The following is a 23,491-nucleotide window of genomic DNA, read 5'->3' on the forward strand; positions in this document are numbered from 1 at the left end:
ATTGTTACAATACCGGTTTATTACTACTAACTCTGATTTAAAATCCTACCATTTCCTTTTCGATAATAAAAGCATTTTTAATTTAAGGTAATTCTAAGAAATGTTTACTTTTTGTTTCGTTTAGAGTTTATAAAGTTTATGGTTTGGTTTTTAATTTATTATTAATTGAATGTAATTATATCAAATGTTACATTTACTAGTAACTGAACTGGTCTAACGAATATTTATTCAATAAAGAAAACACGTTTTGTAGTTTACAAATCTTAAGCCCTACTTTTGGCTTGATGAAGGTAAAGTTGCAACTTACATTGGTAGCAAAATCGCGGAAGAGTTATAAATGGAAGTGCATTTGACGACAGCTTAGATATATATTGAAAAATTTGAAGCAGAAAAAATGATGCGCCAGATTCAGTGGCTAGCGAGCAATGTACATGAGCACATGCAACCATGTTTTTAATTTTTATCATATTTTTTTTCTAAAAATAATAGTTGTTGTTGTAATAGCGGGTATTTAACTGGTAGTCGAATTGCTAAGTTTTGAAATCTGCCGAAAATATGCAAAGTTCTTGAAAAATAAAATTATTTAAAGCATCGAGTAATAGACGTAAACTGCAAATACACAGACGAACCAAATGTCTTCTTAATTTTCTACTACGGGACAAACTGAGCGGGTTCAGTTAGTACATAATAAACCAGTTATATATACATGAAACATTTAGGCGAATTTAATTATAGTTAAAAAATGTATGTATATATGTATAAAGAATAAACAAACGGAATTAAAATAATCGAAAAGCATGCACAGTAACCTGCAAAATTTTTATTAGACCAATAATGAATTAAAAAATGAATTTTAAAAAGGAGCATATAAATTAATACATAAATTTATGAATAAATGATTTTGTGAATAAAAGAATGTTGAATAAATGATAGGATAAATTATTTTTTTAATACATGCTAATGTTCAAAAATTCATTTATTCATTCATGTAAAATGTATAAGTGGTTATTCACTCATTCACAAGTTGAATTTATAAGTAAATGAATTTATGAATGAATAAATTAATTTGTGAAAGGATAAATTAATCAAAGAATGAATAAATGAACTTATAAATGAATAAATGAGTTACCTATAAAGAAATGAATGAATTTATGAAGGAATAAATAAGTTAAGAATAAAAGTATTATGAAAAAATTAATGAATGTATGCATGAATGAGCTAAAGAATTTATGAACCATGGAAAGAACGAATTTATGAATACAAGGAATTATGAATACAAGGAATTATAAATGCATGAATGAATAAATGAATTTATAATTAATGAATTTATAATGAATAAATTTACGAATGAATTTATGAATTATTAAATTAATGAACGAATGCATTTATGAATGAATTTATGAATCCATAAATGAATGAAAAAATGAATTTTTGAATACATGGAGTTATGAATCAATAAATTAATGGATAAATGAATAACTGAGTTTATGAATAAATGAATCAATGACTTTATGAATAAATGAATGAAACCATGAATGAATTAGTTTTTAAATATATGAATGGAGCTTATCAACAAAAGAATGACCTTTCAAATAAATAAACGAATGAATTAATTTATGAATAAACGAAAGTATGAAAAATGAATGCAAGACTTTATAATTAAGTAAATTAATGAATGGCTTTATGAATAAATTAATGAACGATAATATGAATAAATGAACTAATTAATTTGTGAATGAATGACAGAATTTATGAGTGAATGAGAATTTTGGAATGAATAAAAGAACATATAGGACCTTATGAATGAATGAATGATGAAATGAAAGAATTTTTAATGAATGAATCAGTTTATTAATTTTTAGTAAATGAATGAAAGAACATGTGAATTTATGAATAAATGAATAAAAAATGAAATGATTTTTGAATGAATGAATAAGTTAATGAACAACTACGAATGAACAAACGAACAAATGATTTTTGAATGAATGAATGAAATACTCCAGTTAATAAAGGCAAGAGTGAATTTAAGTGTAAATGAATTTATAAATTTATAAATAAATTTATGAATGAATGAAGTCAGGAATGAATTAATTTAAAAATGATCAAGTACTTATTTATTGAGTGATTTTATGAACTAATATTTTACAACTAAAGCATTTATGAATGAATTTTTGGCAAATTAATGAATTTATGAGCAAATAATTTGTGAATAAATGAACTTATGAATGAATGAATCAATTAATAAGGCATTAATGAATGAATTTATTAATGAATAATGAATGAATTCATAAATTATGAATTTATGAATGAGTTAATGAGTTTATGATTGAATGAATCTATCAGTGAAAGAATTTCAGAATGACTAATAGTACGTGTGAATTTATGAATGAATGAGTAAATGAATGAAAGGATTTTTTAATGAATGAATGAGTTTATGACTTTTTTAATAAGTGATATAGTGAATGAATAAATGAACAAATGAATTTAAAAATGCATAAACAAACAAATGAGGCATGAATAAATGATTGAATGAATGAATTTTAGAGTAAATGAATGAATAAGATATATATATATATATATATTTATATATATATATATATATATATATCTATCTATATATATATATATATATATATATATGAATGAGCTTATGAATAAATTAATCTATAAATATGGCATTTATGAATGAATAAATTTATGAATAAATAAATTTATTAATGAAATAATAAATTAAAAAATGAAATAATGAAAAAATTTATAAATGATGAATGATTTTATGAATGAAGTCGTGAATAAATTAATAATAAAAAGAATGAATTAATAAACAAATATATGAATAAAAGACTTTAGGAATGAATAAAAAATGAATTGATGAATGAATGAAATTTATGAAGGAATTGATGAATTTATGAATGAATTAATTTCTACATAATTGAATTTATGGAATGATGAATTTATGAATGTATTCATTGACACATGATTGAATTTACGAAATAATTGACGAATTTATGAATGAATTAATTTACACCTGAATGAATTTATGAATGAATGAATTAGTGAATTTATGAATAAATTATGGAATTTATGAATAAAGTAATGAATTTTTGAATAAATTAAAATGTTTATGAATAAATTAATAAATTTGTGAATGAATGAATTTGTGAATGAATGAAGTAACAAATGAATTTATGAATGAATGAAGTAACAAATGAATTTATGAATGAATGAAGTAACAAATGAATTTATGAATGAATAAATAGTTTTATGAAACAACTAGCTTTTCCCGCACGGCCTTGCTCGTGGTAGAAAATTAAAAAGTCATTTGGTTCGCTTGTATACTTCAGGTTCTGTTTATGCGTTTAGTAATATTGTTTGCCCAGATCTCTACATATATTTGGCTTAATTGAAAAGCTGCCACTTAAGATTACCTGTTGCTTAGCCTCAATTTCGTCCACTGTTTTTTTTTTTTTTTTTGCTTGAAACATTCAAAAGAAAACAAAACCCTAAATTGCAAAAACTCATGAACTCTTGTTGCATCTTTTTCGGCCTCAAATACTTCGAGATATTTCTAAATTTTTGACAAATGCTCACCGTTCAAGACATCACTTCCGTCCCATTACTTCTGCGATTTTACCACCAATGAAATTAGAAATTTTAACATATTCGAGCCAAAGTTAATATAACTTTTAGATTTGTGAATTTCAAAAACATTTGTTTTGTTTTTTGAATTTGTTAGAACAGTTCTGTTATAAAAAAATAAATACTTGACATCAGTAAAATTATAAATCAAGCACCAAACTGTAAACTACTATAAACTTTAAACGAAAGACAAAGTGAATACTTATGCATCGAATTAACTTAAATTAAAAATGATTTCATTATTTGAAAAGACATACGTATTAACATTATAAATTAAAATTAGCAATAATAAACCGATACCACACAATCAAAGAATTTCCAAGTTTAGCTATAATTCAACTATATTTTTCAATACAATAAGTTATTTAACAGTCAGACAAAAGAGGAAAAAAAAAAAAAATTTGTTGCTTTTAGAATTAAGCAGAAGCCTTGCAAAAGTTTTCCCAAAACTAAACATTTTGTAAAGAACATTGCAAATGCGTTTATTACGCGTACTTTATTTTAATGCTTTACTAAACATAAATAAACTTAAAATTGAGGGAAAAAACGGGCGACTTTTGTTTTGCAGTGAAAATGTTTCAATTTATTTAATTTTAACAACATAGAAGGGCTAATATCACCGTGGGGGAAAAAAAACTTTTTAAAAATGTTTAAAAAAACAAGTAAACAAACGAAGCAACAAAAAGACGTACAGTCCGTTCTCGAACTCCGCGACTAGCAGCTGCGAACGGTTGCATTCAGTTTTTGCTTGCTCGTTGCTTTCTTCTTGCTATCACCCCTGTTTTGATAAAATCAAAAGAGACCTGACGCATGCGCAAATTCGAGAAAGGGTTCGTGTTAAAATATCAGACAGTAGTCATAGCAGCAAAACAAAATATTAATTTTAGTTGTGAAAATGAATTCATCTTTTAATTTTAATTTTACTTTCGAGTTCAATCATTTAGAATCGTTAGGCTTGCTTGAAATAAACCTCGGATTCCGGTTTCCTAAAAAAAATTCTCGTAGCGCTCTAATGCTCGTAAAAGCTAAGCTTTGAACAAACTTAATTTTATGCAAAAAAATCCAAGCTTTTAAATGACCTAAAATTTAAAAATGTGAATAAAACATTTCTCGCCTATATTGTAAATTGATTTGAAATATGAGCTAGAAATTTAAGTAGAAAAAGAACGTAGTTCAATTTTCGATAAAACGTTTCGAGGAACCCACCTCCCAAGATTCAAACTAATTTGCAAAAACTCATGAAAATTGACAGAACCGTCTTAGCCCTTCATTTTTAACAGATAGACATCGATCCATACATACAGACATCTGCACAAACATCCATCCGGATGAACTTTCAGCTTCATAATTAGTGGAGATTAACTTATAAATGAATGAAGAATTAAAATTTATGAACGAATGGATTTATGAATCAAAGAATTCATGAATGAATGAAGAAATGAGTTTATGAATGAATGGAGTTATGAATTAATAACTTTGTGAATTATTGATGAAATGAAATTTAAGAATAACTGAATGTAATATACATACCATCTTTACCACCCGAACAATAATGCAGTAGACCCCCGTTTTACGCGGGTTTATTTTACGCGGTTTCGATTAAACGCGGTATAAGATTTGACACATTTGTTTTATTTTACGCGGATGAGTTTTGGTTTTATGCGGATGCGGCAATGCAAGCAGATAAAATTTTCGCTTCTTTCAAAATCCAAACTCCTAAAGATTGCAGATTACGCGTAATCAACTGCATTTTGGCGTGCTAATAATCAAATTTGGGCCACTGGAGACATTTTATGCGATTAACTCCAGAGCTCTTTCCAGAAGTAAAGTTATTGAACTCACACACAAGCCCGGATTACCCAATAGGCCAACCTAGGCCCTGGCCTAGGGGCGCAAGCTAAAAAGGGCGCACATCCAAGAGGAGAAAAAAATGAACAGCTCATTAGAAAAATAAAAGGAAAGTGGCATGCTAGTATTTGGACAGTAAAAATACAGCTAGAACTGATTGGGACCTTACCACTGAGCAGAAAAAAGCAATTAGAGGAGAGGGGGCGTTATGCTTGAGTCTAGGTACTGTTTCTGGTCAAAACAGATACTTTTCTAGGGGTGCCGACTCCGAGGGCGCTGCGATGCTCCAGCACCCCCCCCCCCCCAATATTTGCGGGGGTGCCGGGCACCTCCACTATCAGCAGAAAACTGATGAAAACCTTTTTGTATGGCCTCTTTTTCTACAAGCAGAAAAAAGAGGCCATACAAAAAGGGACGAATTTTTAAATATTTAGCTAAGCTTAACAAAAAGAACAAATTATACTGTTGTGTTTTTGTTCCTAAACTATTTGTGTTTTGATTCTCACTAAAATTTTCTCTGCTTTAATTTAACTCATTCTATTTTACTTTATTTTATTTTCATTTATTTATTTTTTTCTCGTAAAATTTTTTTTGTGGTAAAAACCCGAAGTAAAATAAGATATTTTCCGCCTAGTGTTTCTGTTTATAAAACTGAAGCACATTTTCTTGAGAGTTATACGCTCTGAAAAATTGCCCTTGTTTGGTCCATTGTGCTCGGTGTTTGAGCACCCCCACTGGTTTTCAAAACCCGGTGACACTAAATTTTCAATATCTTTGATTTGAACAATGATTTCAAAATTCGGTAAAGCTATGACATAGAAAGTGTTCAATGTAAAAAACTTGTTCATGAAACAATTTTTCTCTTAATGTCTTTAAATCATGTCAATAAGTATATGTTTTGCAATTAATAATTTATTAGTTCATGTTTAGTTTTGACAGTCAATAATTAGCGGCGCCCGAAACTTAAATTTTTGAAGGGATGAAATTATTAATTTACCGAATGAAGTTTCAAATTTAACGGAATGACAAAACACGAGTATGCATAATTGCACGTGTAGCAAAATCTAACGAAAACAGACAATAAACATCCCTTTAAAGAATATTTTTATGTTGTCTCCAAACTGTCAGACATTGTTTGACGCATAAGGAAATTTTGGGGAGTTCACAGTGACCTCCTGCGGCCTTTGCCAATAATATCCCCTATTTTGTACACAAAATATTCACCATAGTCTGCTTTAGTTCTCCACACTAAGCATTGCATACAAGTTTCCTAATAAATAATTTCTTTGACACAATTTTCTATCGTTTCCTTTATAATTACCTCTGTTATTGGGTTTCACTTCAACATATTATTTTTCTGAATATTTTTTTTTTCAAAACATCATCTAGATCACAACAAAGTTGATAAAAATAAAAGAAAAATTAAATATATTTACAGAGAGAGACCAGAGGTTTTAAATATTTTCAAGGTAAAAAATGAAACTATCAAGGAATTCAAGAGTCATGATATCTAAATGTAAATAAAAAGGGGAAAAAATACTTCAGATATCACTGCTAAATATCATCTCAGCTCAAACCGGTAAAAGCTTTTTCCTTGGGCTACAGACATTTGTTTTCCAAACAGATAAAAATTTTGAGGCGGAAAATTTGAAAATTTCAAAATGGAAAACTAAAACAGTTAAATGTTTTTGAAAAAGAAAAATTGAGGCAAGATGTTTGATAACATATTTTAAGAAATGAATGAAAATTTCGGGACGTAGCAATGTGGGGAGGGAGGCGTTTTCTGAGCCTAATCCCATCATGTTACGTCACCAAAGGTAAACTAAAATTGCGAATTTTATAAATTTAATTTCAGAAAAAAATTACAGAAGAGATTCCCCCAACCCACTTCTACTAACATCTTCAAAGTTTTTCTGAGTTTGCTTTTTATGAACGTTAGTTTCCAAAAGTTTCCGAGTGTTTCTATATTTTCCGAACATTATCGAGATTTTTTTCATAAGACCTCAACTTTTGAACATCTGTGCAGGAGGGTCCCCCTCCCCTTCTTAGCATTTTGAAGATGGTCTAAAATTTCGAAAATTTTCCGGAAAAGAGTCCTCAAACCCAATCCCTTTACCCAGCACCATCAGATGCATTAGAAGTCCTACAAATGCATATTTAGAGTTTTCTTTTCAAAGGCTTCATATCATAACAGGTCGTCTAAAACTTTGTTTTTAAGTCCTCAAGCCCAAAGATTTTCCAGGGAAGTGACCTTGACTTCAGTATCCCCTCCCCCCCTTCTCCAACTCATTTAAAATCGCCTAAGATTAGGACCTGAATTTAGAAAGAAAAAAAAATCCGGATAGCTGCAGAGTTCAGCCTTTCTCCAACATTATTAAAATTGTCTAAAGCTTTGTTTTTAGGACTTTAAATTCGAAAAATTTACGGAAGAGAGTTACCCAATTCCATCCCTCTTCCTTTTGTTATTAAAGATGACTCACAATAAAGTATTTAGGCTTTTAATTTCGAAAACTTTCTGGGGGAGAATGGCTTAACCCCATCCATTTCCCTAACATCATAAAAGATGTCTTCGAATGTTGCAGTCTTTAATTTCAAATAAGTTCCTTGCTAAAGCAACCCACTCATCAAAAAAATATCCTCTAAAATTGTTTTAGGACCTCAATTTTTTCGTTGTCTCCCAGCATCATTAAAGTTTTTCAAAAACTTAGTTTTATGACTTTAATTTCGAAAAGGGAGGGGGAGAGTTCCCTAACCGATCCCTTTCTCTAACATCATCAAAGATGACGGTTACTTCGAGTTAAATGGCCTAAAATTGCATTTCTGAAGCGTCAATTTTGGCAAATTTCTGGAGTGCACCGGCAAATCCACAGCCCCCCCCCCCCCCTTTTTGAACATTTACCATGGGAAAATTGAAAATGAAACCCATCCCTTAATTTTCAAACTGGGGAAGGGGCGCGAAATTTTCACTTATCTCCCGGACGCTGCTACGCCTCTGAGAAAGAAGAGGGAGGGGGGGATACGATTTCGATACACTTCGAATATGTGAAGGGAGTAGGAGGGTGTAATCTCTAAGTTTGGCCTAGGGGCGTAAATAGACGTTAATCCGGCCCTGCTCACACAGTTCAGAACTCACTGGAAGAAGAGTTTTTAGGAGTGACAAAAGAGGATACAACCAACGAGGATATCGACGTCAGTGACACACAACCCCCAAAAACGTTCACATTGAAAATTTTGAGCCATTCCTAAACAATAGAAATGATCTTTCCAATTCGTTAGTGAAGGAAGATTCTATCATGGAAATGATGCAAGTGATTATGGATGCGTTAATGCTCCGCAAAGAATTACAGAGAAAAATTCTTAATGACTGCCAAAAATCTATCATAGCCAGCTCCTCTTTGTAAAAAGAACACGAAATTAATTTATGTTTTCTTAATGCGTGTTGTGCATAAAAGTCGATATAAGTATACATTAAACTTATTGTACAATTAGTCATCACTAGAATGAAGTATTTTGTTATCTACGGAACCAAACTCCTAATTTAACACTAGTATTAGGTCTCAATTTACGCGGCATTTCCGTGGAACGAAAAACCCCCGCGTAAAACGAGGGTGTACTGTAGTAACAAAACAACTTGTAATATATATATATATATATATATATATATATATATATATATATATATATATATATATATATATATATATATATATATATATATATATATATATATATATATATATAGCTTTTAATTTCGAACTTCGAAACCTGCCAAATTTGTATGCAGGATCCCCGCTAAAGTCCGTTGTCACCACAATTTTTGAACGTCAAGAGCTATGGTCATAAAAGAAGGGTCTAGTGTGGAAAATTGCCATGCGCTACGCAATGAAGTCGCTTGCCGTGCACCCTGGTGGGAAAGCTCTGAATTAGCGTTATTATCTTCAAAACGGTACGATATACGAAATAAAAAACAAGTTGTTCAGTATTATCAAATTGAGGAAGAAAAGACATCTTCCGAACAGTTACGTTAAAAATAGTAGGCGTAAATGTACCTTTGATCGCGCTGAAGAAAACTGCGTCTTGCCGGGAATAATCTTCATCTATTTGTAATGTTTTTAGTTTAGTTGTTTGTCTCGTCATTATGTGATTTTGTCCTTTTCTTGTATTTCAAGGTTTATTTTCAAGACACCGATTCCACCATTTCTTCTTAATTTATACTTTAAATGTTTGTATTGTTTCCATGATTTTAATGACTTTACATTTTAAATTACTTAAAGTTTTGCGCCTTTAAAATCAAATAAACCAACCAAACCTGTAATGTTCAAACTGGTTTATTTCACGTTTTGGTTTTGGGCTATACTTCCCACTGCTCCTTGCACAACATGGCAGGTGGCACACTGGCATAAGGATGCGTAATGCGTTTTCAAAGTGCAATTTTGAGGGAGAGGTTGCATACATCAACTGCGTATTCTTACTGAAAAACGTCTAAGGGTTCAGGTTAGGTGCACGTAGAGTCCATTCTACCCAACCACCATGTCTGAGGACTTGTTGCTGGAATGCATTTTTTGCCTACTTTTTAAGCATTACCATTCGAAAAACGTCTTTTCTTTCTTTCTTTCTTTCTTTTTTATGCTATTGAACAACTTTGTTATTGTCTTTTTTCCCTTACACCATACCTTTTCTGTGATACGAGAACTAACTCCAAATTTACCGTCAGGTGTTGCTGAAGCAGGTTTCATTGTGGAGCGTATGGCAACTTTACTACATCTAGATCTTTTTTATGACTATAACTCAACGTTCATAAATTATTGGGGTGATAACGAACTTGAACGGGTACACTGAAAAGTATGTATCGTCGCCTCAGAGCAACAGTAAGATATCTAATACCAAGAATAACAGTAAAATATCCTACTGTTGCTTTGAGGTGATATGCGCATACGTGTTCGTTCTCAGTGTTTCAAAATACAGACGTTTCGAACATTCATTACATTTGGTGTTTTATTTTACCATGTATTTTACCATTGCCTGTGCTATCAATATATGTTCAATAAAATCAGTTATAAGTGTTTGTATTATTAACTACGAAAAAAAATTATTTTTCAGGCATTCCACGTAGTTCTTGCTCTTAGAGATTTATTTCAAACGGTGCTAAATCATAAGCAGGAAGAAATAAAGACTGCTAAAGAGACTAAAAACGAGAACGGGAAGAGTGCTGAAGAAAATGACGTGAATGGTGGATTGGGAAAACAAGTGGTGAGTCTAACACGTTCTTTTCCTCGACAAGAACATTTTGCCAACTTGTTAGTTGAAATTCGATTTTTTATGCATGGTAGAACCTTTTATGTGCCACTCCCAAAAAAAAAATAATAATAAATAAGTACGAATTATTTTCCTCTTAACATCCTTAACAAGGATAACGATACAACAAATATTCGTTCTTAGAAAATAACTTGCATAGAGCTTCTCTAATATGAGTTACTACTACTGAGAACTTACTACCGTATTACCCCACATTATCCGGCATGCCGGAAAAAAGCGAGGTTGACCAGCATGCCAGGAAATTTGAGTTTACGGTATGCCGGATAATTTGAGGTTTATTTTGCAACAAAACAAAAGAAAATTTCCCATTCAGTTCCAAGCAGAAAGCAAACCACCTGTAAGGAAAAAAAATAAATAAATCTCGAAAGTAACCTGCTTTCAAAAAAAAAAAAAAAATGTGTATTGCACATAATATGTGCTTGTTATTTATGGTAGGTCATTATTAATGACCTTAATTATATGCCAATAAAGTAATCAACTCAGAAGTAAACATCCCCCCTTCTCTTACTGCGATTTGTTCATCATTTTTTTTTAAATAAATTACTTTAGGTTCCTTTTAGACAGTTAAGTTTAATTTTTATTTATTAAATAGCTAAGGTAAATTCTTTAGCACTTGTTTAGGGGAGGTAACTTACTATTTAAATGATTGCTTATTTAGTTTTAATTTATTTTTTTAAGAAAATTATTCGTTATTAAACAATATTTTTCTTGTTAAAGTATCAAATGGCATTGTAAGCAAATATTTTTATAAAATTAAACTGCTTATTAATACAAACAAGGAACACATATTCATTTTTACGCTGAACATATACTTTTATAGCATTATTTTTTTTCCTAACCTCGATTTTTCTGGCATGCCGGAAAGGACCATGCAAGTGTGATTGAAAATTTTGTGACCCCCGAATTTCACGGCATGCCGGATAATGTGGGGTAATACGATAATCAGCCTTCTTATTATAAATAACAATATTTGCACTTCCGTAGGCAGTTAATCGCTGATTTCTGGAATATATGTCTTCTTAGTCCTGAGTAGAGAAAGTTTAATGCCAAAATGTTATGCAGAATTAATGTGAAGTACTTTTAGTAAAAGGAAATAGATGCGACAGAAGCATATAAACTCATAAAAAGGTTTGATCTGTTTTCCGAAAAATATATTTCCTATCGAAATTCTGTTTTTGGATGATTCACAGATCTTAACTTTATATGTTTACCAACTCAAGGCCTTACGTTTTGCGCATGGTTTTGAAATACACGGTCACGGGCTGGATTACTGTAGTTCAGACATTATTTTTAGAGTGCTTAAGATTTTTCTAATGATCGAGTAGCAGCCAGTCTGGAAATGGGAGTGTTTAGGAGAACAGTTATAGGTGGTTCAGACTGCCAGAGACAGCCACAAAATTAATTGTCGCCGTCGCTCAATAGGTTTTGGTTATGACTTTCATTATTTCAACTGACTGCGGCGACTTCCGTACCCCATTTTGCGTAATAATGTAGCCAACAAATCATCGTCCTCTGGGATAGAGTTATGTGAACGAAATTTTTAATGACAGAATAAATAACAGCCAATCAAGAAGCGATCAAAAATATGAACAGGTGTTGCTTAACTTATGAAGAACTAATTGTGCTTTCTACATTTCTGCGCGGCTGATATTTCAAGGCAGCGAAAAAAGTCCCGTTAGAACAAAATACTTTTAATTCAGAAATGTTCAAAACCGAACCAATTAAACATAAGATAAATAAATACCTTTGTGCTGAATAGTAAAGTCAGACAAAATTGTGCTTCTTTTTACAAATTTGTGCTTCTACTTACGTTGTTTTGTCTGACTTTACAATTAAACATAGTTTAATTTGAACCCATTAAACTCATACTGTTGTTTTTGCATCTATTTAGGTGAGAACTGAGACCGAACCACAGCCACCTGCCAAAGTACAAGAGCTTACACCAAAGGATGAAAACATATATGTCGTAAGTTTTCTTTTTCCTTGAAATGTTATTAGTGGGTAAAATGAAAAAGTCAGCATAAACTGAAAAAAGGCTCTTTTGATTGCAAAATGAACCTGCATTAATACTATCAAACATCAAACAGATAAAGTAGAAAAACAGGGAGGGGGTGTTCAAGGGAACGATCTTAATAGCTCCAAACAAGTTGATCAAATACATAACCGACCCAAAAGCGCAACTAGAACTTTATCTATACGTTTTGTTTAAAAATAATACCCCGTATAATATATACATAAAATACACCGCCAGCTCAGTTATTCCATCCGAGGACTGCAGTTTCGTGGTTTTTTAGCACTCATCAGCCCGGAATAGGAAGTAACTGAGCCGGAGGCGGAAAATCTCTTAAAGAAGTCAAACTGGTAGCTAATGTAGAATTGGCATATCAGACAAGTGATCACAGCAATGGTGCGGTTCTACTCAAAGAGTGAAGGCAAAGCTAGGTATTTTGCCTTAGCCCTGGCTTAGGGCTGTAATTTACTGCAAAATATAATATGTAGTCCATCTCACGATTGTTGACGTTTTGTGTGTTGAATCTACTTCAAAAGCGATTGAAAATAAGAAAGCCAGAATTGCTGAGGTCAATCATTGAAGTAACATAAGAAATAACAACGTCAAAAAGCACAATTTTGCAGTAATCTGCAGTTTGTGCTTTTTGACGTTATTTCTTTTATTTCTTACGATACTTTTCAGCACAAAGGTAAATATTTATCTTATTGAAGCAACATTTTTTTCTTCTTGAAACATCGTTGTTTGTTTACAATTTTACAAGCAACGTGTATATAAAACTAGCTGATGTGTGCATCACATGACTTCCGTTTACTCCAATTTAATGTCATTTCCCCATCATTGGCAATTTTAATGTGATTCTATTGTTTACTCTATAAATTACATCATCAGTGGCCAAATTGAAACCAAATAAAAAATAAAAAATAAACGCCAAGTTGGCGACAAAACTTGGCGATTAAAAGACTGGCGATATATCGCCAAGTGTCCGACAAATTATAACACCACTTGAGTTTACATCGCAATTAACAATGATTTCGCCCCGAAAAGGGGCAAAAGACCCCCTTAGGAACATCTGAATGAACCAAAAGGGAAGGTGCACAACTAACTAGGCCCCACTAGGAGTCTACGTACCAAATTTCAACTTTCTAGGACATACCGTTTTTGAGTTTTTCGAGATACATACGCACATACATACGTACATACGGACGTCACGAGAAAATTCGTTGTAATTAACTCGGGGGTCCTCAAAATGGGTATTTCGGGTGTCTGTAGGTTCCTAGGCATATATCCACGAGTGGTCAGGTAGAAAAAAAAACTTAACATTCATTCGGGGATGAAAATTAAGACCAATTTTGTGTGAAATTTTTTTTAGCGAATACAATACTTCCTTTTTTGTAAAAGGAAGTAAAAATAGATTTTTGTACTTAGCCGAGTGCCAACAATGGTGGGGTAGACTCTACATACACAAAGGACTGAATGTCTAACGAAAGAAGTATGGGAGCTCAGTCTCCAGAGCTTTCTTTAATGCGTAACTATTCTGAATTCAATCTGATAGGTAAAAAAATGAAAAAGACTTAAAATTGAAAAGAAGCGTAGGAGATAAGCTTCCATGCAAATTAAGCCCTGCATACACGCATCATACGTGCATGTAAAGATTGTAAATTATGTCTCGGTACAAAAGCAACTTTGAGAAGATATCCGTTCTAACTATAGTTGAGCACCAACTACAACTGATACTTACTCTTCACTACAGGGTCCCTCGAACCTACCACTATTTGTGGTTTAATCAGTTGGATGGGACCCTGAAGACAGCTCTGATTTTTTTTTGTTCAGGCCATAGGCCGAGCAATCCCTGGTCCAGCATCCCCAGAGGTATCTTTTCACTTGGAGGACTTTGTGACCACGAGCATATTTAACGTCTCCCAGTCACCCTTAATGAAGACGGTGGATCTTCGACCGGCTAGGGTCGAATCTGGGCCCGGGACTCTCCGGACATAAGTTCGATGTCTTACCGATCAGGCAACCACGGCCCTTACAACTGATACTATCAGCCCCGCTTAATCGGTTAACGGAAAAATGAATATCCCACTTATACGAATAAAATCTCTCGGAACAGAATATTTCCCCATAGGTGTAATGTTAGAGATCCCCGCTTAATTGAATAATTTCCTTGGATAATCAAATAATAGAATCAACTTTCGCATAAATTTTTGCTGAGAAAATTTTTAAATTCATTAAAATTAAGTTAAGCAAGAATAATTATTTACGCAAAAATATAAAATAATATTTTTCATCAACAACGAGCCAGAAAAACAACATTCACAATCCATCAAAACATTTCCACCATTCTATCTAATTTCTTTTGTCGTTGCTTCAAAAATAAAAAGAAAAACGATTTTAAGCTCAGAAGGTAATTAAACTAATCAGCACAAAGAAATATGAACATTGCTGACGATAATGCATTGGTAAATATTGAATGTAAAACATGATAGACAAGGAGGGGGGGGGGGGGAAAGAAGTTAGAAAAATATTTCCAAAAGACCTTGAGCAAGCAATTCACTATTATGGACTTTTTCAAGAAATAATGTTGTGAAAAAAGGTAGCAAAGATTTTACATAATTCAAGTTGTAAGTTAATTTCTACTATTTTTTTTTAGCTTTTTTGAAAAATTTGTTACTAATAACATTACTTCCTTTATAGAAAGTTATTGATTTATTACTGTTACGTTTAAAGACAAATGTTGTCAACTTAGAAATCTAAAGAAAATTTCCCTGCCTCAATCGAATAATGTTTCTTTGAACTGACGGTATTCCTTTAAAGGAGCCGACATTTAAAATTACCAACAATTTTTGCACATTCCATTTTTTCAAGCGTTTTGCGTGTTTACCAATATGGATTGATATGTGCATGCATGTCATCTGAATTTTGACGTGCAGAATTCAAAATTATGTTTTTCGCTATCACGAACTGCGATAAGGCCCTACTCGTTCGGCTTCTCGTTTCTACAAATGAAATGGAATGGAAATGGCCAATAAATTCGCACCGGTCATATTATGACTGGTGATTTTGTAGAATAAGTATTTCGAGGCATACACATAAAAAAGAAATGGCGATTAGAATGCGATAATAAAGATTTTACGGCCGATATCCACCAGAAGACTTATCATAAAGATTATTTACAGCGCATGACCTTTTTTTTAAAATTTCTTATCCATCTTAATGATAGAAATTCGCAATCTGGAAATTTTGTATTTGGATGAAGCTTTCCTGTTTAGGTGTTTTTTCCTGAATCAAACGTAATTTTACACAAATAATAATAATAATAATTTAAAGTCTGCTTGAGTTAAGCCCTAAAAAATGAATGAACTCAAACCGCACACTCGGAACTCCAGCGCTCGAATACGCTACCTTGCGGTGATTTACAAAACTGCCGATGGAACTAAAACATTGCCACGTTTTAGTTCCATGTGTGTCTGTTGACGTAAACACAGGCAGTTTGTTCTGAGTATTTATTAACGCAATCGATGTGTCTTAGTTTGCTTTCAGCTACAGAAATTAATTCGTCCCCTAAGAGTATTCTCGAGCTTCTCAAAATAATGTTAGTTTTCCTTATTTCTTTCAAAAAAGTATTAAATGGAGGACGCGTAAACAAGAAAACTCTGGATTAACAAAATTGGATAACGTTATACCAGGTAAAATTTTTTATTGTTTTGTATGAATTTGTAAGAACATGAGTTTTTTTTAATCTTAAATTAATTTAACTAATCATATTTTACAGCAGCATTTAGTTGGAATGGACAGTATGCAAAATATTTTCTTGGATTTATTATCGTAGAACAAAATGAAAAATGTTTAACCTAGAAAGAATTTACTTTATTCCTTTAATTCTCAGCTGAAAGGTTTCGCCAAATTTGTTTAGGGTTATAATTTTGGTATTGTGCGAGCAAAGTAGCCTTGGCGAGATTTCGCGTTTTTAGTTAAACCATTTTTAATTTTTATCATGAGTGGAATAAAATGGTAGTAAGATTACAGAATTCGATAAGTGAAAAGAAATAATGGTCAATCAACTGAAAAGAAATAATGGTCAATCAACTGAAAAGAAATAATGGTCAATCAACTGAAAAGAAAACTACCACCATATATCCGTGAGAATTTTGTTGATGATTTGCATAACATGACACAATTAAATCGTAACTCAGAAATTAGAAAAATCGAAACAGAAAATTTTTAAATGAACCGATTCGGGAATTCGAGAGAAATAACTCAGCGACAAATGGAAAAAAAATAAGCGCTAGCCAAGCAAGGCAAAGAAGTATCATCTTCTTTCGATAATAATTTGTAATGTCATATTGAATTTTCTAGCATTAATTGTTGTTCTTGTCAGGCCACAATTATTATTTAGTTTTATCAAGAATTGATAAATATCGAATTCAACATCATGGAAATAGCTGCTTAGAACTACGAACTACGTAGTTTGCATTAATCTTTGACGTTTAGTAATGCTTCTTGAATTCTCATTTCTTTCTACGTGGGCCAGAATATCCACAAGACTTTGAAAATTAATTTAAAAAGAATAAAGCGAAAAAATCATACGTACGAACAAAAATCACACTTTTAGCATTTTCTTCGTTACCATGTGCGTTTGTTTTAGTTTTCAATTCCGCCATTAGACAGTGACTTCAGTGCCCCCTACAGTTCGTTGGAGTTGCGAATATTGAAAAATGTAATTTTGTAGAAAAGAATGTGTGGAATTCTTTTAAAAATATGACGACGAAAATTTCGCTCTCTAAATAAATTTTAACAGTAACCGTCGTCATGGCAAACTGAAAAAAAGAGAGCAACGTCAACTTTGGTAAAGTGAGGATAATAAGAAATTCGTGATAGCTCAAAAAGAAAAAGAGAAAAAAAAATCACCAGATAAGGGATAAACATTATTATGCGCCTGAGGGTAATGTAAAAAAACTACACACATAAAATACGGTCGGTTTAATCATCAGGAAACCTGCGCATATCACTTGCAATTTTATTACCTGCTTACACTGACCACTCTTTTGCATGCCAGGAATTTTACGTAGAAGACAAAATCAAAAAATAGTCATCTTATTAAGTACGTGCTCTTGCTGAAGAATGACCATTAAAAATCAATAACTGTAAAAATTTAAAATAATCGCATTTTTCCAATTATTTTCTAATAAGTAAAGCGCATGAAATTCTTTCTCGAACAGACGACATTTTAGTATGGTTTTTCTTTCACATTGTGGCATTAACTATGCTATTTTTATTCGACCGAATGATGGAAAAAAAAAATCAGCCTGCCTTGAAGCGAATAACGCAAAAATTGAATCAACGTCTGGTTCCGTGTGGGTTCACATTTATTCCAAGTTTCATCCAAAACGTAGCACTACGTTTTGAGACATAGCACTCGTGCTGAACAAAAAAGAACGTTCGATTGCACCACCCCTTTTGAGATATTGGAGCCGAAATCGGGTCAGCTCTTGTACCCTCTAAGACAGCGTTTCTCAACCTTTTTTGACCCGCGGACCAGCAAGTGTTTTTGAAAAAATTCGCAGACCAGTGATATTTTTAGCCTATTTTCCCATTTAAGTATAAAAATAAATAACAGAATTTAAAAAAAAAAAATACTGAGCACTTTTGGTAATGCACTTAAAAGGACAAAATAACTTTTCTGGCTCAGAAAGGACAATTTAAATACTGTTGTAGTTTTCAAAAATTTCGAGAAAATGACACTACTAACGAAGAAAAGTGCGGTTCAAGTCATGAAGAGAATTTCTTATCATTATCTAGCTTTCAATCGTAACATGGAGTGTTGAAACATGCATATTTTTCCTATTGGGAAGGTTCGGTTTGAAATGACTAGAACCGCATTTTATTTCGTTTGTAGTGTCATTTTCTTGGAATTTTTTGAAAACTACTGGAATACTTGAATTGTCCTTTCTGACGTAGAAAAGTTATTTTGTCCTTTTGAGTGCATTACAAAAAGTGCTTAGTATTTAAAAAAAAAAAAAATCTGTTATTTTATTCTTTTTAGTGTAAATGTATTTCAGAAATAGAATAATGTTACTATCACGAAACTTCACCTTATTTTTTCATATAAATGTTCCGTACTAAAAGGGAAAAATCCTATATACGTGTCTAAAACTTTAAGCAGTTGGCACTAAAAATTAAACCTTGTTCCTCTCCGGGATTTATTTGTTTGGTAATTTAATTAAAACCATTTAAATATTAAGGGTTTTCCAAACTAATTTATGTTTCAAAACATGCAAGTCACTCGTGATAGAGATCCTAATATGTCTCTTTATGAGAGCAACGATAGGAAATGCATTTCATGAGAGAGAAGCCATCATTCAAAATTTTTGTTAAAAATTCTATTAATGTTACTGTTGTAAAGTAACGAATATTTGTAACAATGAGTGTTATATTTAATCATTTAAGGGGAAAATTACATGAAATTTGCTGTTTTCCATCCTAACCAAAATAATAATTTTAGTTTAGAATTTTAATTTTTTATGTTGTACCTTAAGATTAAGCAAATTATTTAGATAAATCCCGAAGTCTTTAAGTGGTCTAGATGCTGAGATATAAGCAAAAGTAGTCGTCAGATTTTTCCGTGACAATCATACTGAGTAAAATATAGTGCTTAATACTAATATTATAAAGAGAATGGGCGGATTTTTGTATGTTTATATGTTCGAGGTAATCGCTGGAACCATTGCAACTATTTGAAAAATTATTTTCCTATATGAAAAGTGCATTTTTACTGAGTGACATAGGCCATTAATTATGCATATATGTATATATACTATTTTTTAAAACCAATAGTTTAGTCCTCGCCATCAGTTTATCTTTCGTACCGTTTCATTGTTATGAACGTAAAAACTAACACCGATCATCCCGCATCTGTAGTGAAAGTAGAGTCGAAGGTTCTTATTTGAACTGATTACTGAGGGATGGAAACACGTTAAAGAAAATAAAATTACGGTGTCGGCATAAGAACTGCCTAAACCTTCACATGCATTTGAGGCTGCAGAGGAGAAGTCGTGTAGCATTCGAAGCCTAGTTCGTGTAGTTTTGAAAATTGCGAAGAGCAGAATGAGTCGCAGAATGTTTACGCATCAAAATATATTTAAACGAATTATAACTGAGATTCGGTTCGAGTAAATTAGTATTTGAATTCAAGTAGTACAGTTAGACGATATTAATCCGTGTTTCCAAAAGTTGTAATTTTGCATGCATTTCGGCCTATCCTTTGAGTGTTTTCATCTATATATTCCAGTCTTCGGAACCACTGTACATATTCAAAAAATTCCTTCACTACATCAATAGTGCGTTTTTACTGAATGACATAGGCTATAAATAATGCATATATGTCTTTATACGAATTTTTAAACTAATACGTTATCTTTGCCACCAGTACGTTCATACCGTTTTGTTTTTATATACGTAATAGCAAATTCTGATATAATATTTTTGTATGGTAAAAAGTCCTCTTCGAGCGATGTGTTGAGGAGGGGAAAAGGAATAACGTTGTTAGCTGAAGAACAATCAAAAGCTTTATCTGAATGTGATGCCGTGCTTATAAAAGTTGCAGTTTTGAATACATTATTTCAGGTAGTATATGCGTACGAAAATCAAAATAAAAAACATCTTATAATGAATTCGCATAAGTTGTATTTACTTTAGAAAGTTCTTAAGTCAAAGAGTAATTGCAGATAGTTTCCGTTAATTTACAGTTAAAAGTTAAAATATTAACGAAAAAAGAACGTTTTATACGAAAGAAATTAAGAAAGAAGAGGAAAAAATAAATAAAAATGATTTGGAGAATTATTTTTCATGATAACCGTATCTAAGCGTATAAAACGAAATAATAGCTTACAAATATCCCATCCGAAAGAAATTGCGCAACCAAAAATGTGAAAAAAGCAAATTTTCGGACGAAAACGAGTACAATTGATTGAATGACATCCCGGGATTGAGAAAAACTCATTTCTTAATAGAATATCCCATATTTATCCTACTTGCTAATCTGATTTTTTTTTTCATTTCTGAATTTTTTTTTTTTTAATTTTCGGGGTTCCTCGGACATTTAGAGGAATATACCCTTTTGCAGCTAACCTTATTTGATGTGTACAACTTTCAAACTTCGATCCTAAACTCAGAGAATTTTTCATAACAATTTTACTATAAAATCAACTTTTTGATCTTTTTACTTTATGACAAACATTTAAAAAATATCTCTGTGACGACACGTTGCAAGAAAAGTGTAAAACAGACAGAAATAAAATCAGAAAAGACCGTGATTGTATGAAGCGAAGAGTCAACGGCGGAGTCTTGTTTGCCATCGCCACACAGAATCAACGAAAACAATTCTATAACAAGATTGATACATGATTGCAACTTACTGAATAAGTACGGTTCTAATCGCGCAACCAAATTAGTAAACGATCAGCGACTCGCCTATGATACCGAAACGCAAAGTAATGTATATCGGCAAACCCGGTTTAACTGAAAAAAGTATCCAATTTACCACTGCTAAAGATCAACAAGCACACTAGGGATGTGTGTGCAAGTTTTTTTTTTTTTTTTTTTTTTTTTACTAAATTGCAGCAATTTTACTTACTTACTGACCACTCTAGATTTAAAACTACTTTGTATGTCTCCCTTCAGAAAGATTCCGTACGTTTCATCAGAAAAAAACGGTCCATTTGCAAAGCGTCTTCAAGAGAATTCCCATAATGCTGGACGGATGTTGGATGAGAAACTGTTTGACTATAGAAGCAGTGGAGATAGCTCTAAAAGAACTAAAAGTTTAAGACAACATTATGAGAGGTGTCATCTTCGCATTTGCCGGTGACTTGAATCAAACTACCCCAGTGGCTCCCTAGATGAACTCTTGCAGATTTACTTCAAGCCTGTTTAAAGTCATCTCCTTTTAGGAATTTTTTTCGATCTCTGTATCTTAAGAACACTTTTAAAAGCCCGTATTTATTCTATTAATATTAAAGGCAGTATTCAAATAACTTCGTTGCGAAACTTTAATTCGTTCTATGTATACAAAGGAAATGGACATCAAAGTAAAATCAATATGGGCTAATGCGATGTAAAGTTTTAGTCTTACTGGACCAACAGCAGATCAGTCAGCTCATATTCCTCGAATTACCATGGTCCTCGCACCTTTCCATTTCTAACATAAGTAATTGCAATTTTCAATGAAAATTTCCTATTCCATCACCATTAGCAAAACTGAAAATCAAACGTACAATTATGGGCAGTACGACGTTATATTTTGGAAGGTTATATTGTTCCCGGGAAAAAAAAGGTTGGTCCCTATTGATTAGGAAAAGAAGTGAATCAATTTCTTTTAAAACCTGATAAAAACGCAGCAAAAATGTTGTATACCATGATATTTTAAAAGAAAAAAATCTGCATAATATTTATTGAAGACAGATAACGTTTCAACAGGAACAAGTTCGAGACGGATCTCTAGTAATTAATAAATACGCGAAAGATGGCTTAATGCATCGTAAAAATATCGAGAAAAATATTTAAAAAAGTTAAAAGTTAAAAAAATAATGAAGCAAATATCGAAAAATTAAAAATTTTTGAGATGGGGAAAACGTGTATAGGTCTGTCGCGTATAGGTATGTACTTATTTACTGATGATTCCTTTCACAAGTGTCTCAAATACTAATTAAGTATATTTAATTTTTTAATATTGTGTTTTAATTCGCTTTAGTAGGACAAGAAGTCATGTTACACGATAAATGCTCACCTTCGTTACCTAAACACAAAATGCCATTCCTCATTAACACGTGGCAGTAATGACATCAAATTTTATTTTCCATGATACAAGGGAACCAACTTGTTTATTTTCAGCCATAGTTGAAGTTGTGAGATTTTTGTCGAAAAACAAAAAGATAGATTTTGCTTCAAAAATTTAGTATAGTTATTCTGAATTGTCACCTCCGAGATCTTGAATTTCAGGGATGTAAATTAATGTAAAAAAAAGAAGTGAACATATTTTCATGTTCTTAACATGTGCTGGTTGTAGCAAAGAAGAAAAAAAAATTTCCCTGAAAGTTTTTATTAATGCAAAATTCCTCACCTCCGTGATAGACCTTATCAATGTCATTATTTCTGAGATGAAAATAAATGAAGGAGAAGAAATACATCAATAATAGGCATTCTACCAAAATTATAAATTGCCAGTATATCTTCAAATTTAATAAATACTATTTTTAACCCTACTAATTGGGTCGTACTTTAAGAGAGATTAATATTATGTTCCCATTAATCATAAAAATAGCTGATTGTTTGCACAATTAAAAAAATTACTTTCATATTAAATTGGTTTCGATTTTTAAATATTAAAAGTTTCTTTTTTTTATTTCTATGAACAAGGCATTTTTTATTTTTTTTTATTTATGAGTAAAATAATTAGAACTTAGCTGGGCCATCGTTTATGGTTACTTCTAGTAGGTAGCACTTTCGTGTAAGAATTAAAAAAAAGAAAACAAAAGGTTTTAGAATTGAAAAATATTTGCGTTCAAAAGTAACGTTTTCTGGAGATCATCAAAATGCTATTTTTTCAAAATATAGGAAACTATTTCAAATACTATTTTCTGCATGTGGCGACTATTTTGAAGACTATTTTTCATATTA

General features: G+C 31.8%; 1 protein-coding gene across 2 annotated transcripts in view; it reads left to right on the forward strand.

Moving 5' to 3' along the window:
- LOC129216024 (protein disabled-like) overlaps window positions 1-23,491 on the forward strand; it is a gene marked incomplete at its 3' end in the record, with an annotated part of 164,279 nt that overhangs the window by 131,061 nt on the left and 9,727 nt on the right. For both annotated transcript variants that reach the window (XM_054850167.1, XM_054850168.1), the window contains 2 exon segments: window positions 10,588-10,737; window positions 12,695-12,769. In XM_054850167.1, the coding sequence (XP_054706142.1) occupies window positions 10,588-10,737; window positions 12,695-12,769 (225 nt within the window).

This window comes from Uloborus diversus, chromosome 2 (genome assembly GCF_026930045.1).
Source record: "Uloborus diversus isolate 005 chromosome 2, Udiv.v.3.1, whole genome shotgun sequence".
NCBI lineage: Eukaryota > Metazoa > Arthropoda > Arachnida > Araneae > Uloboridae > Uloborus > Uloborus diversus.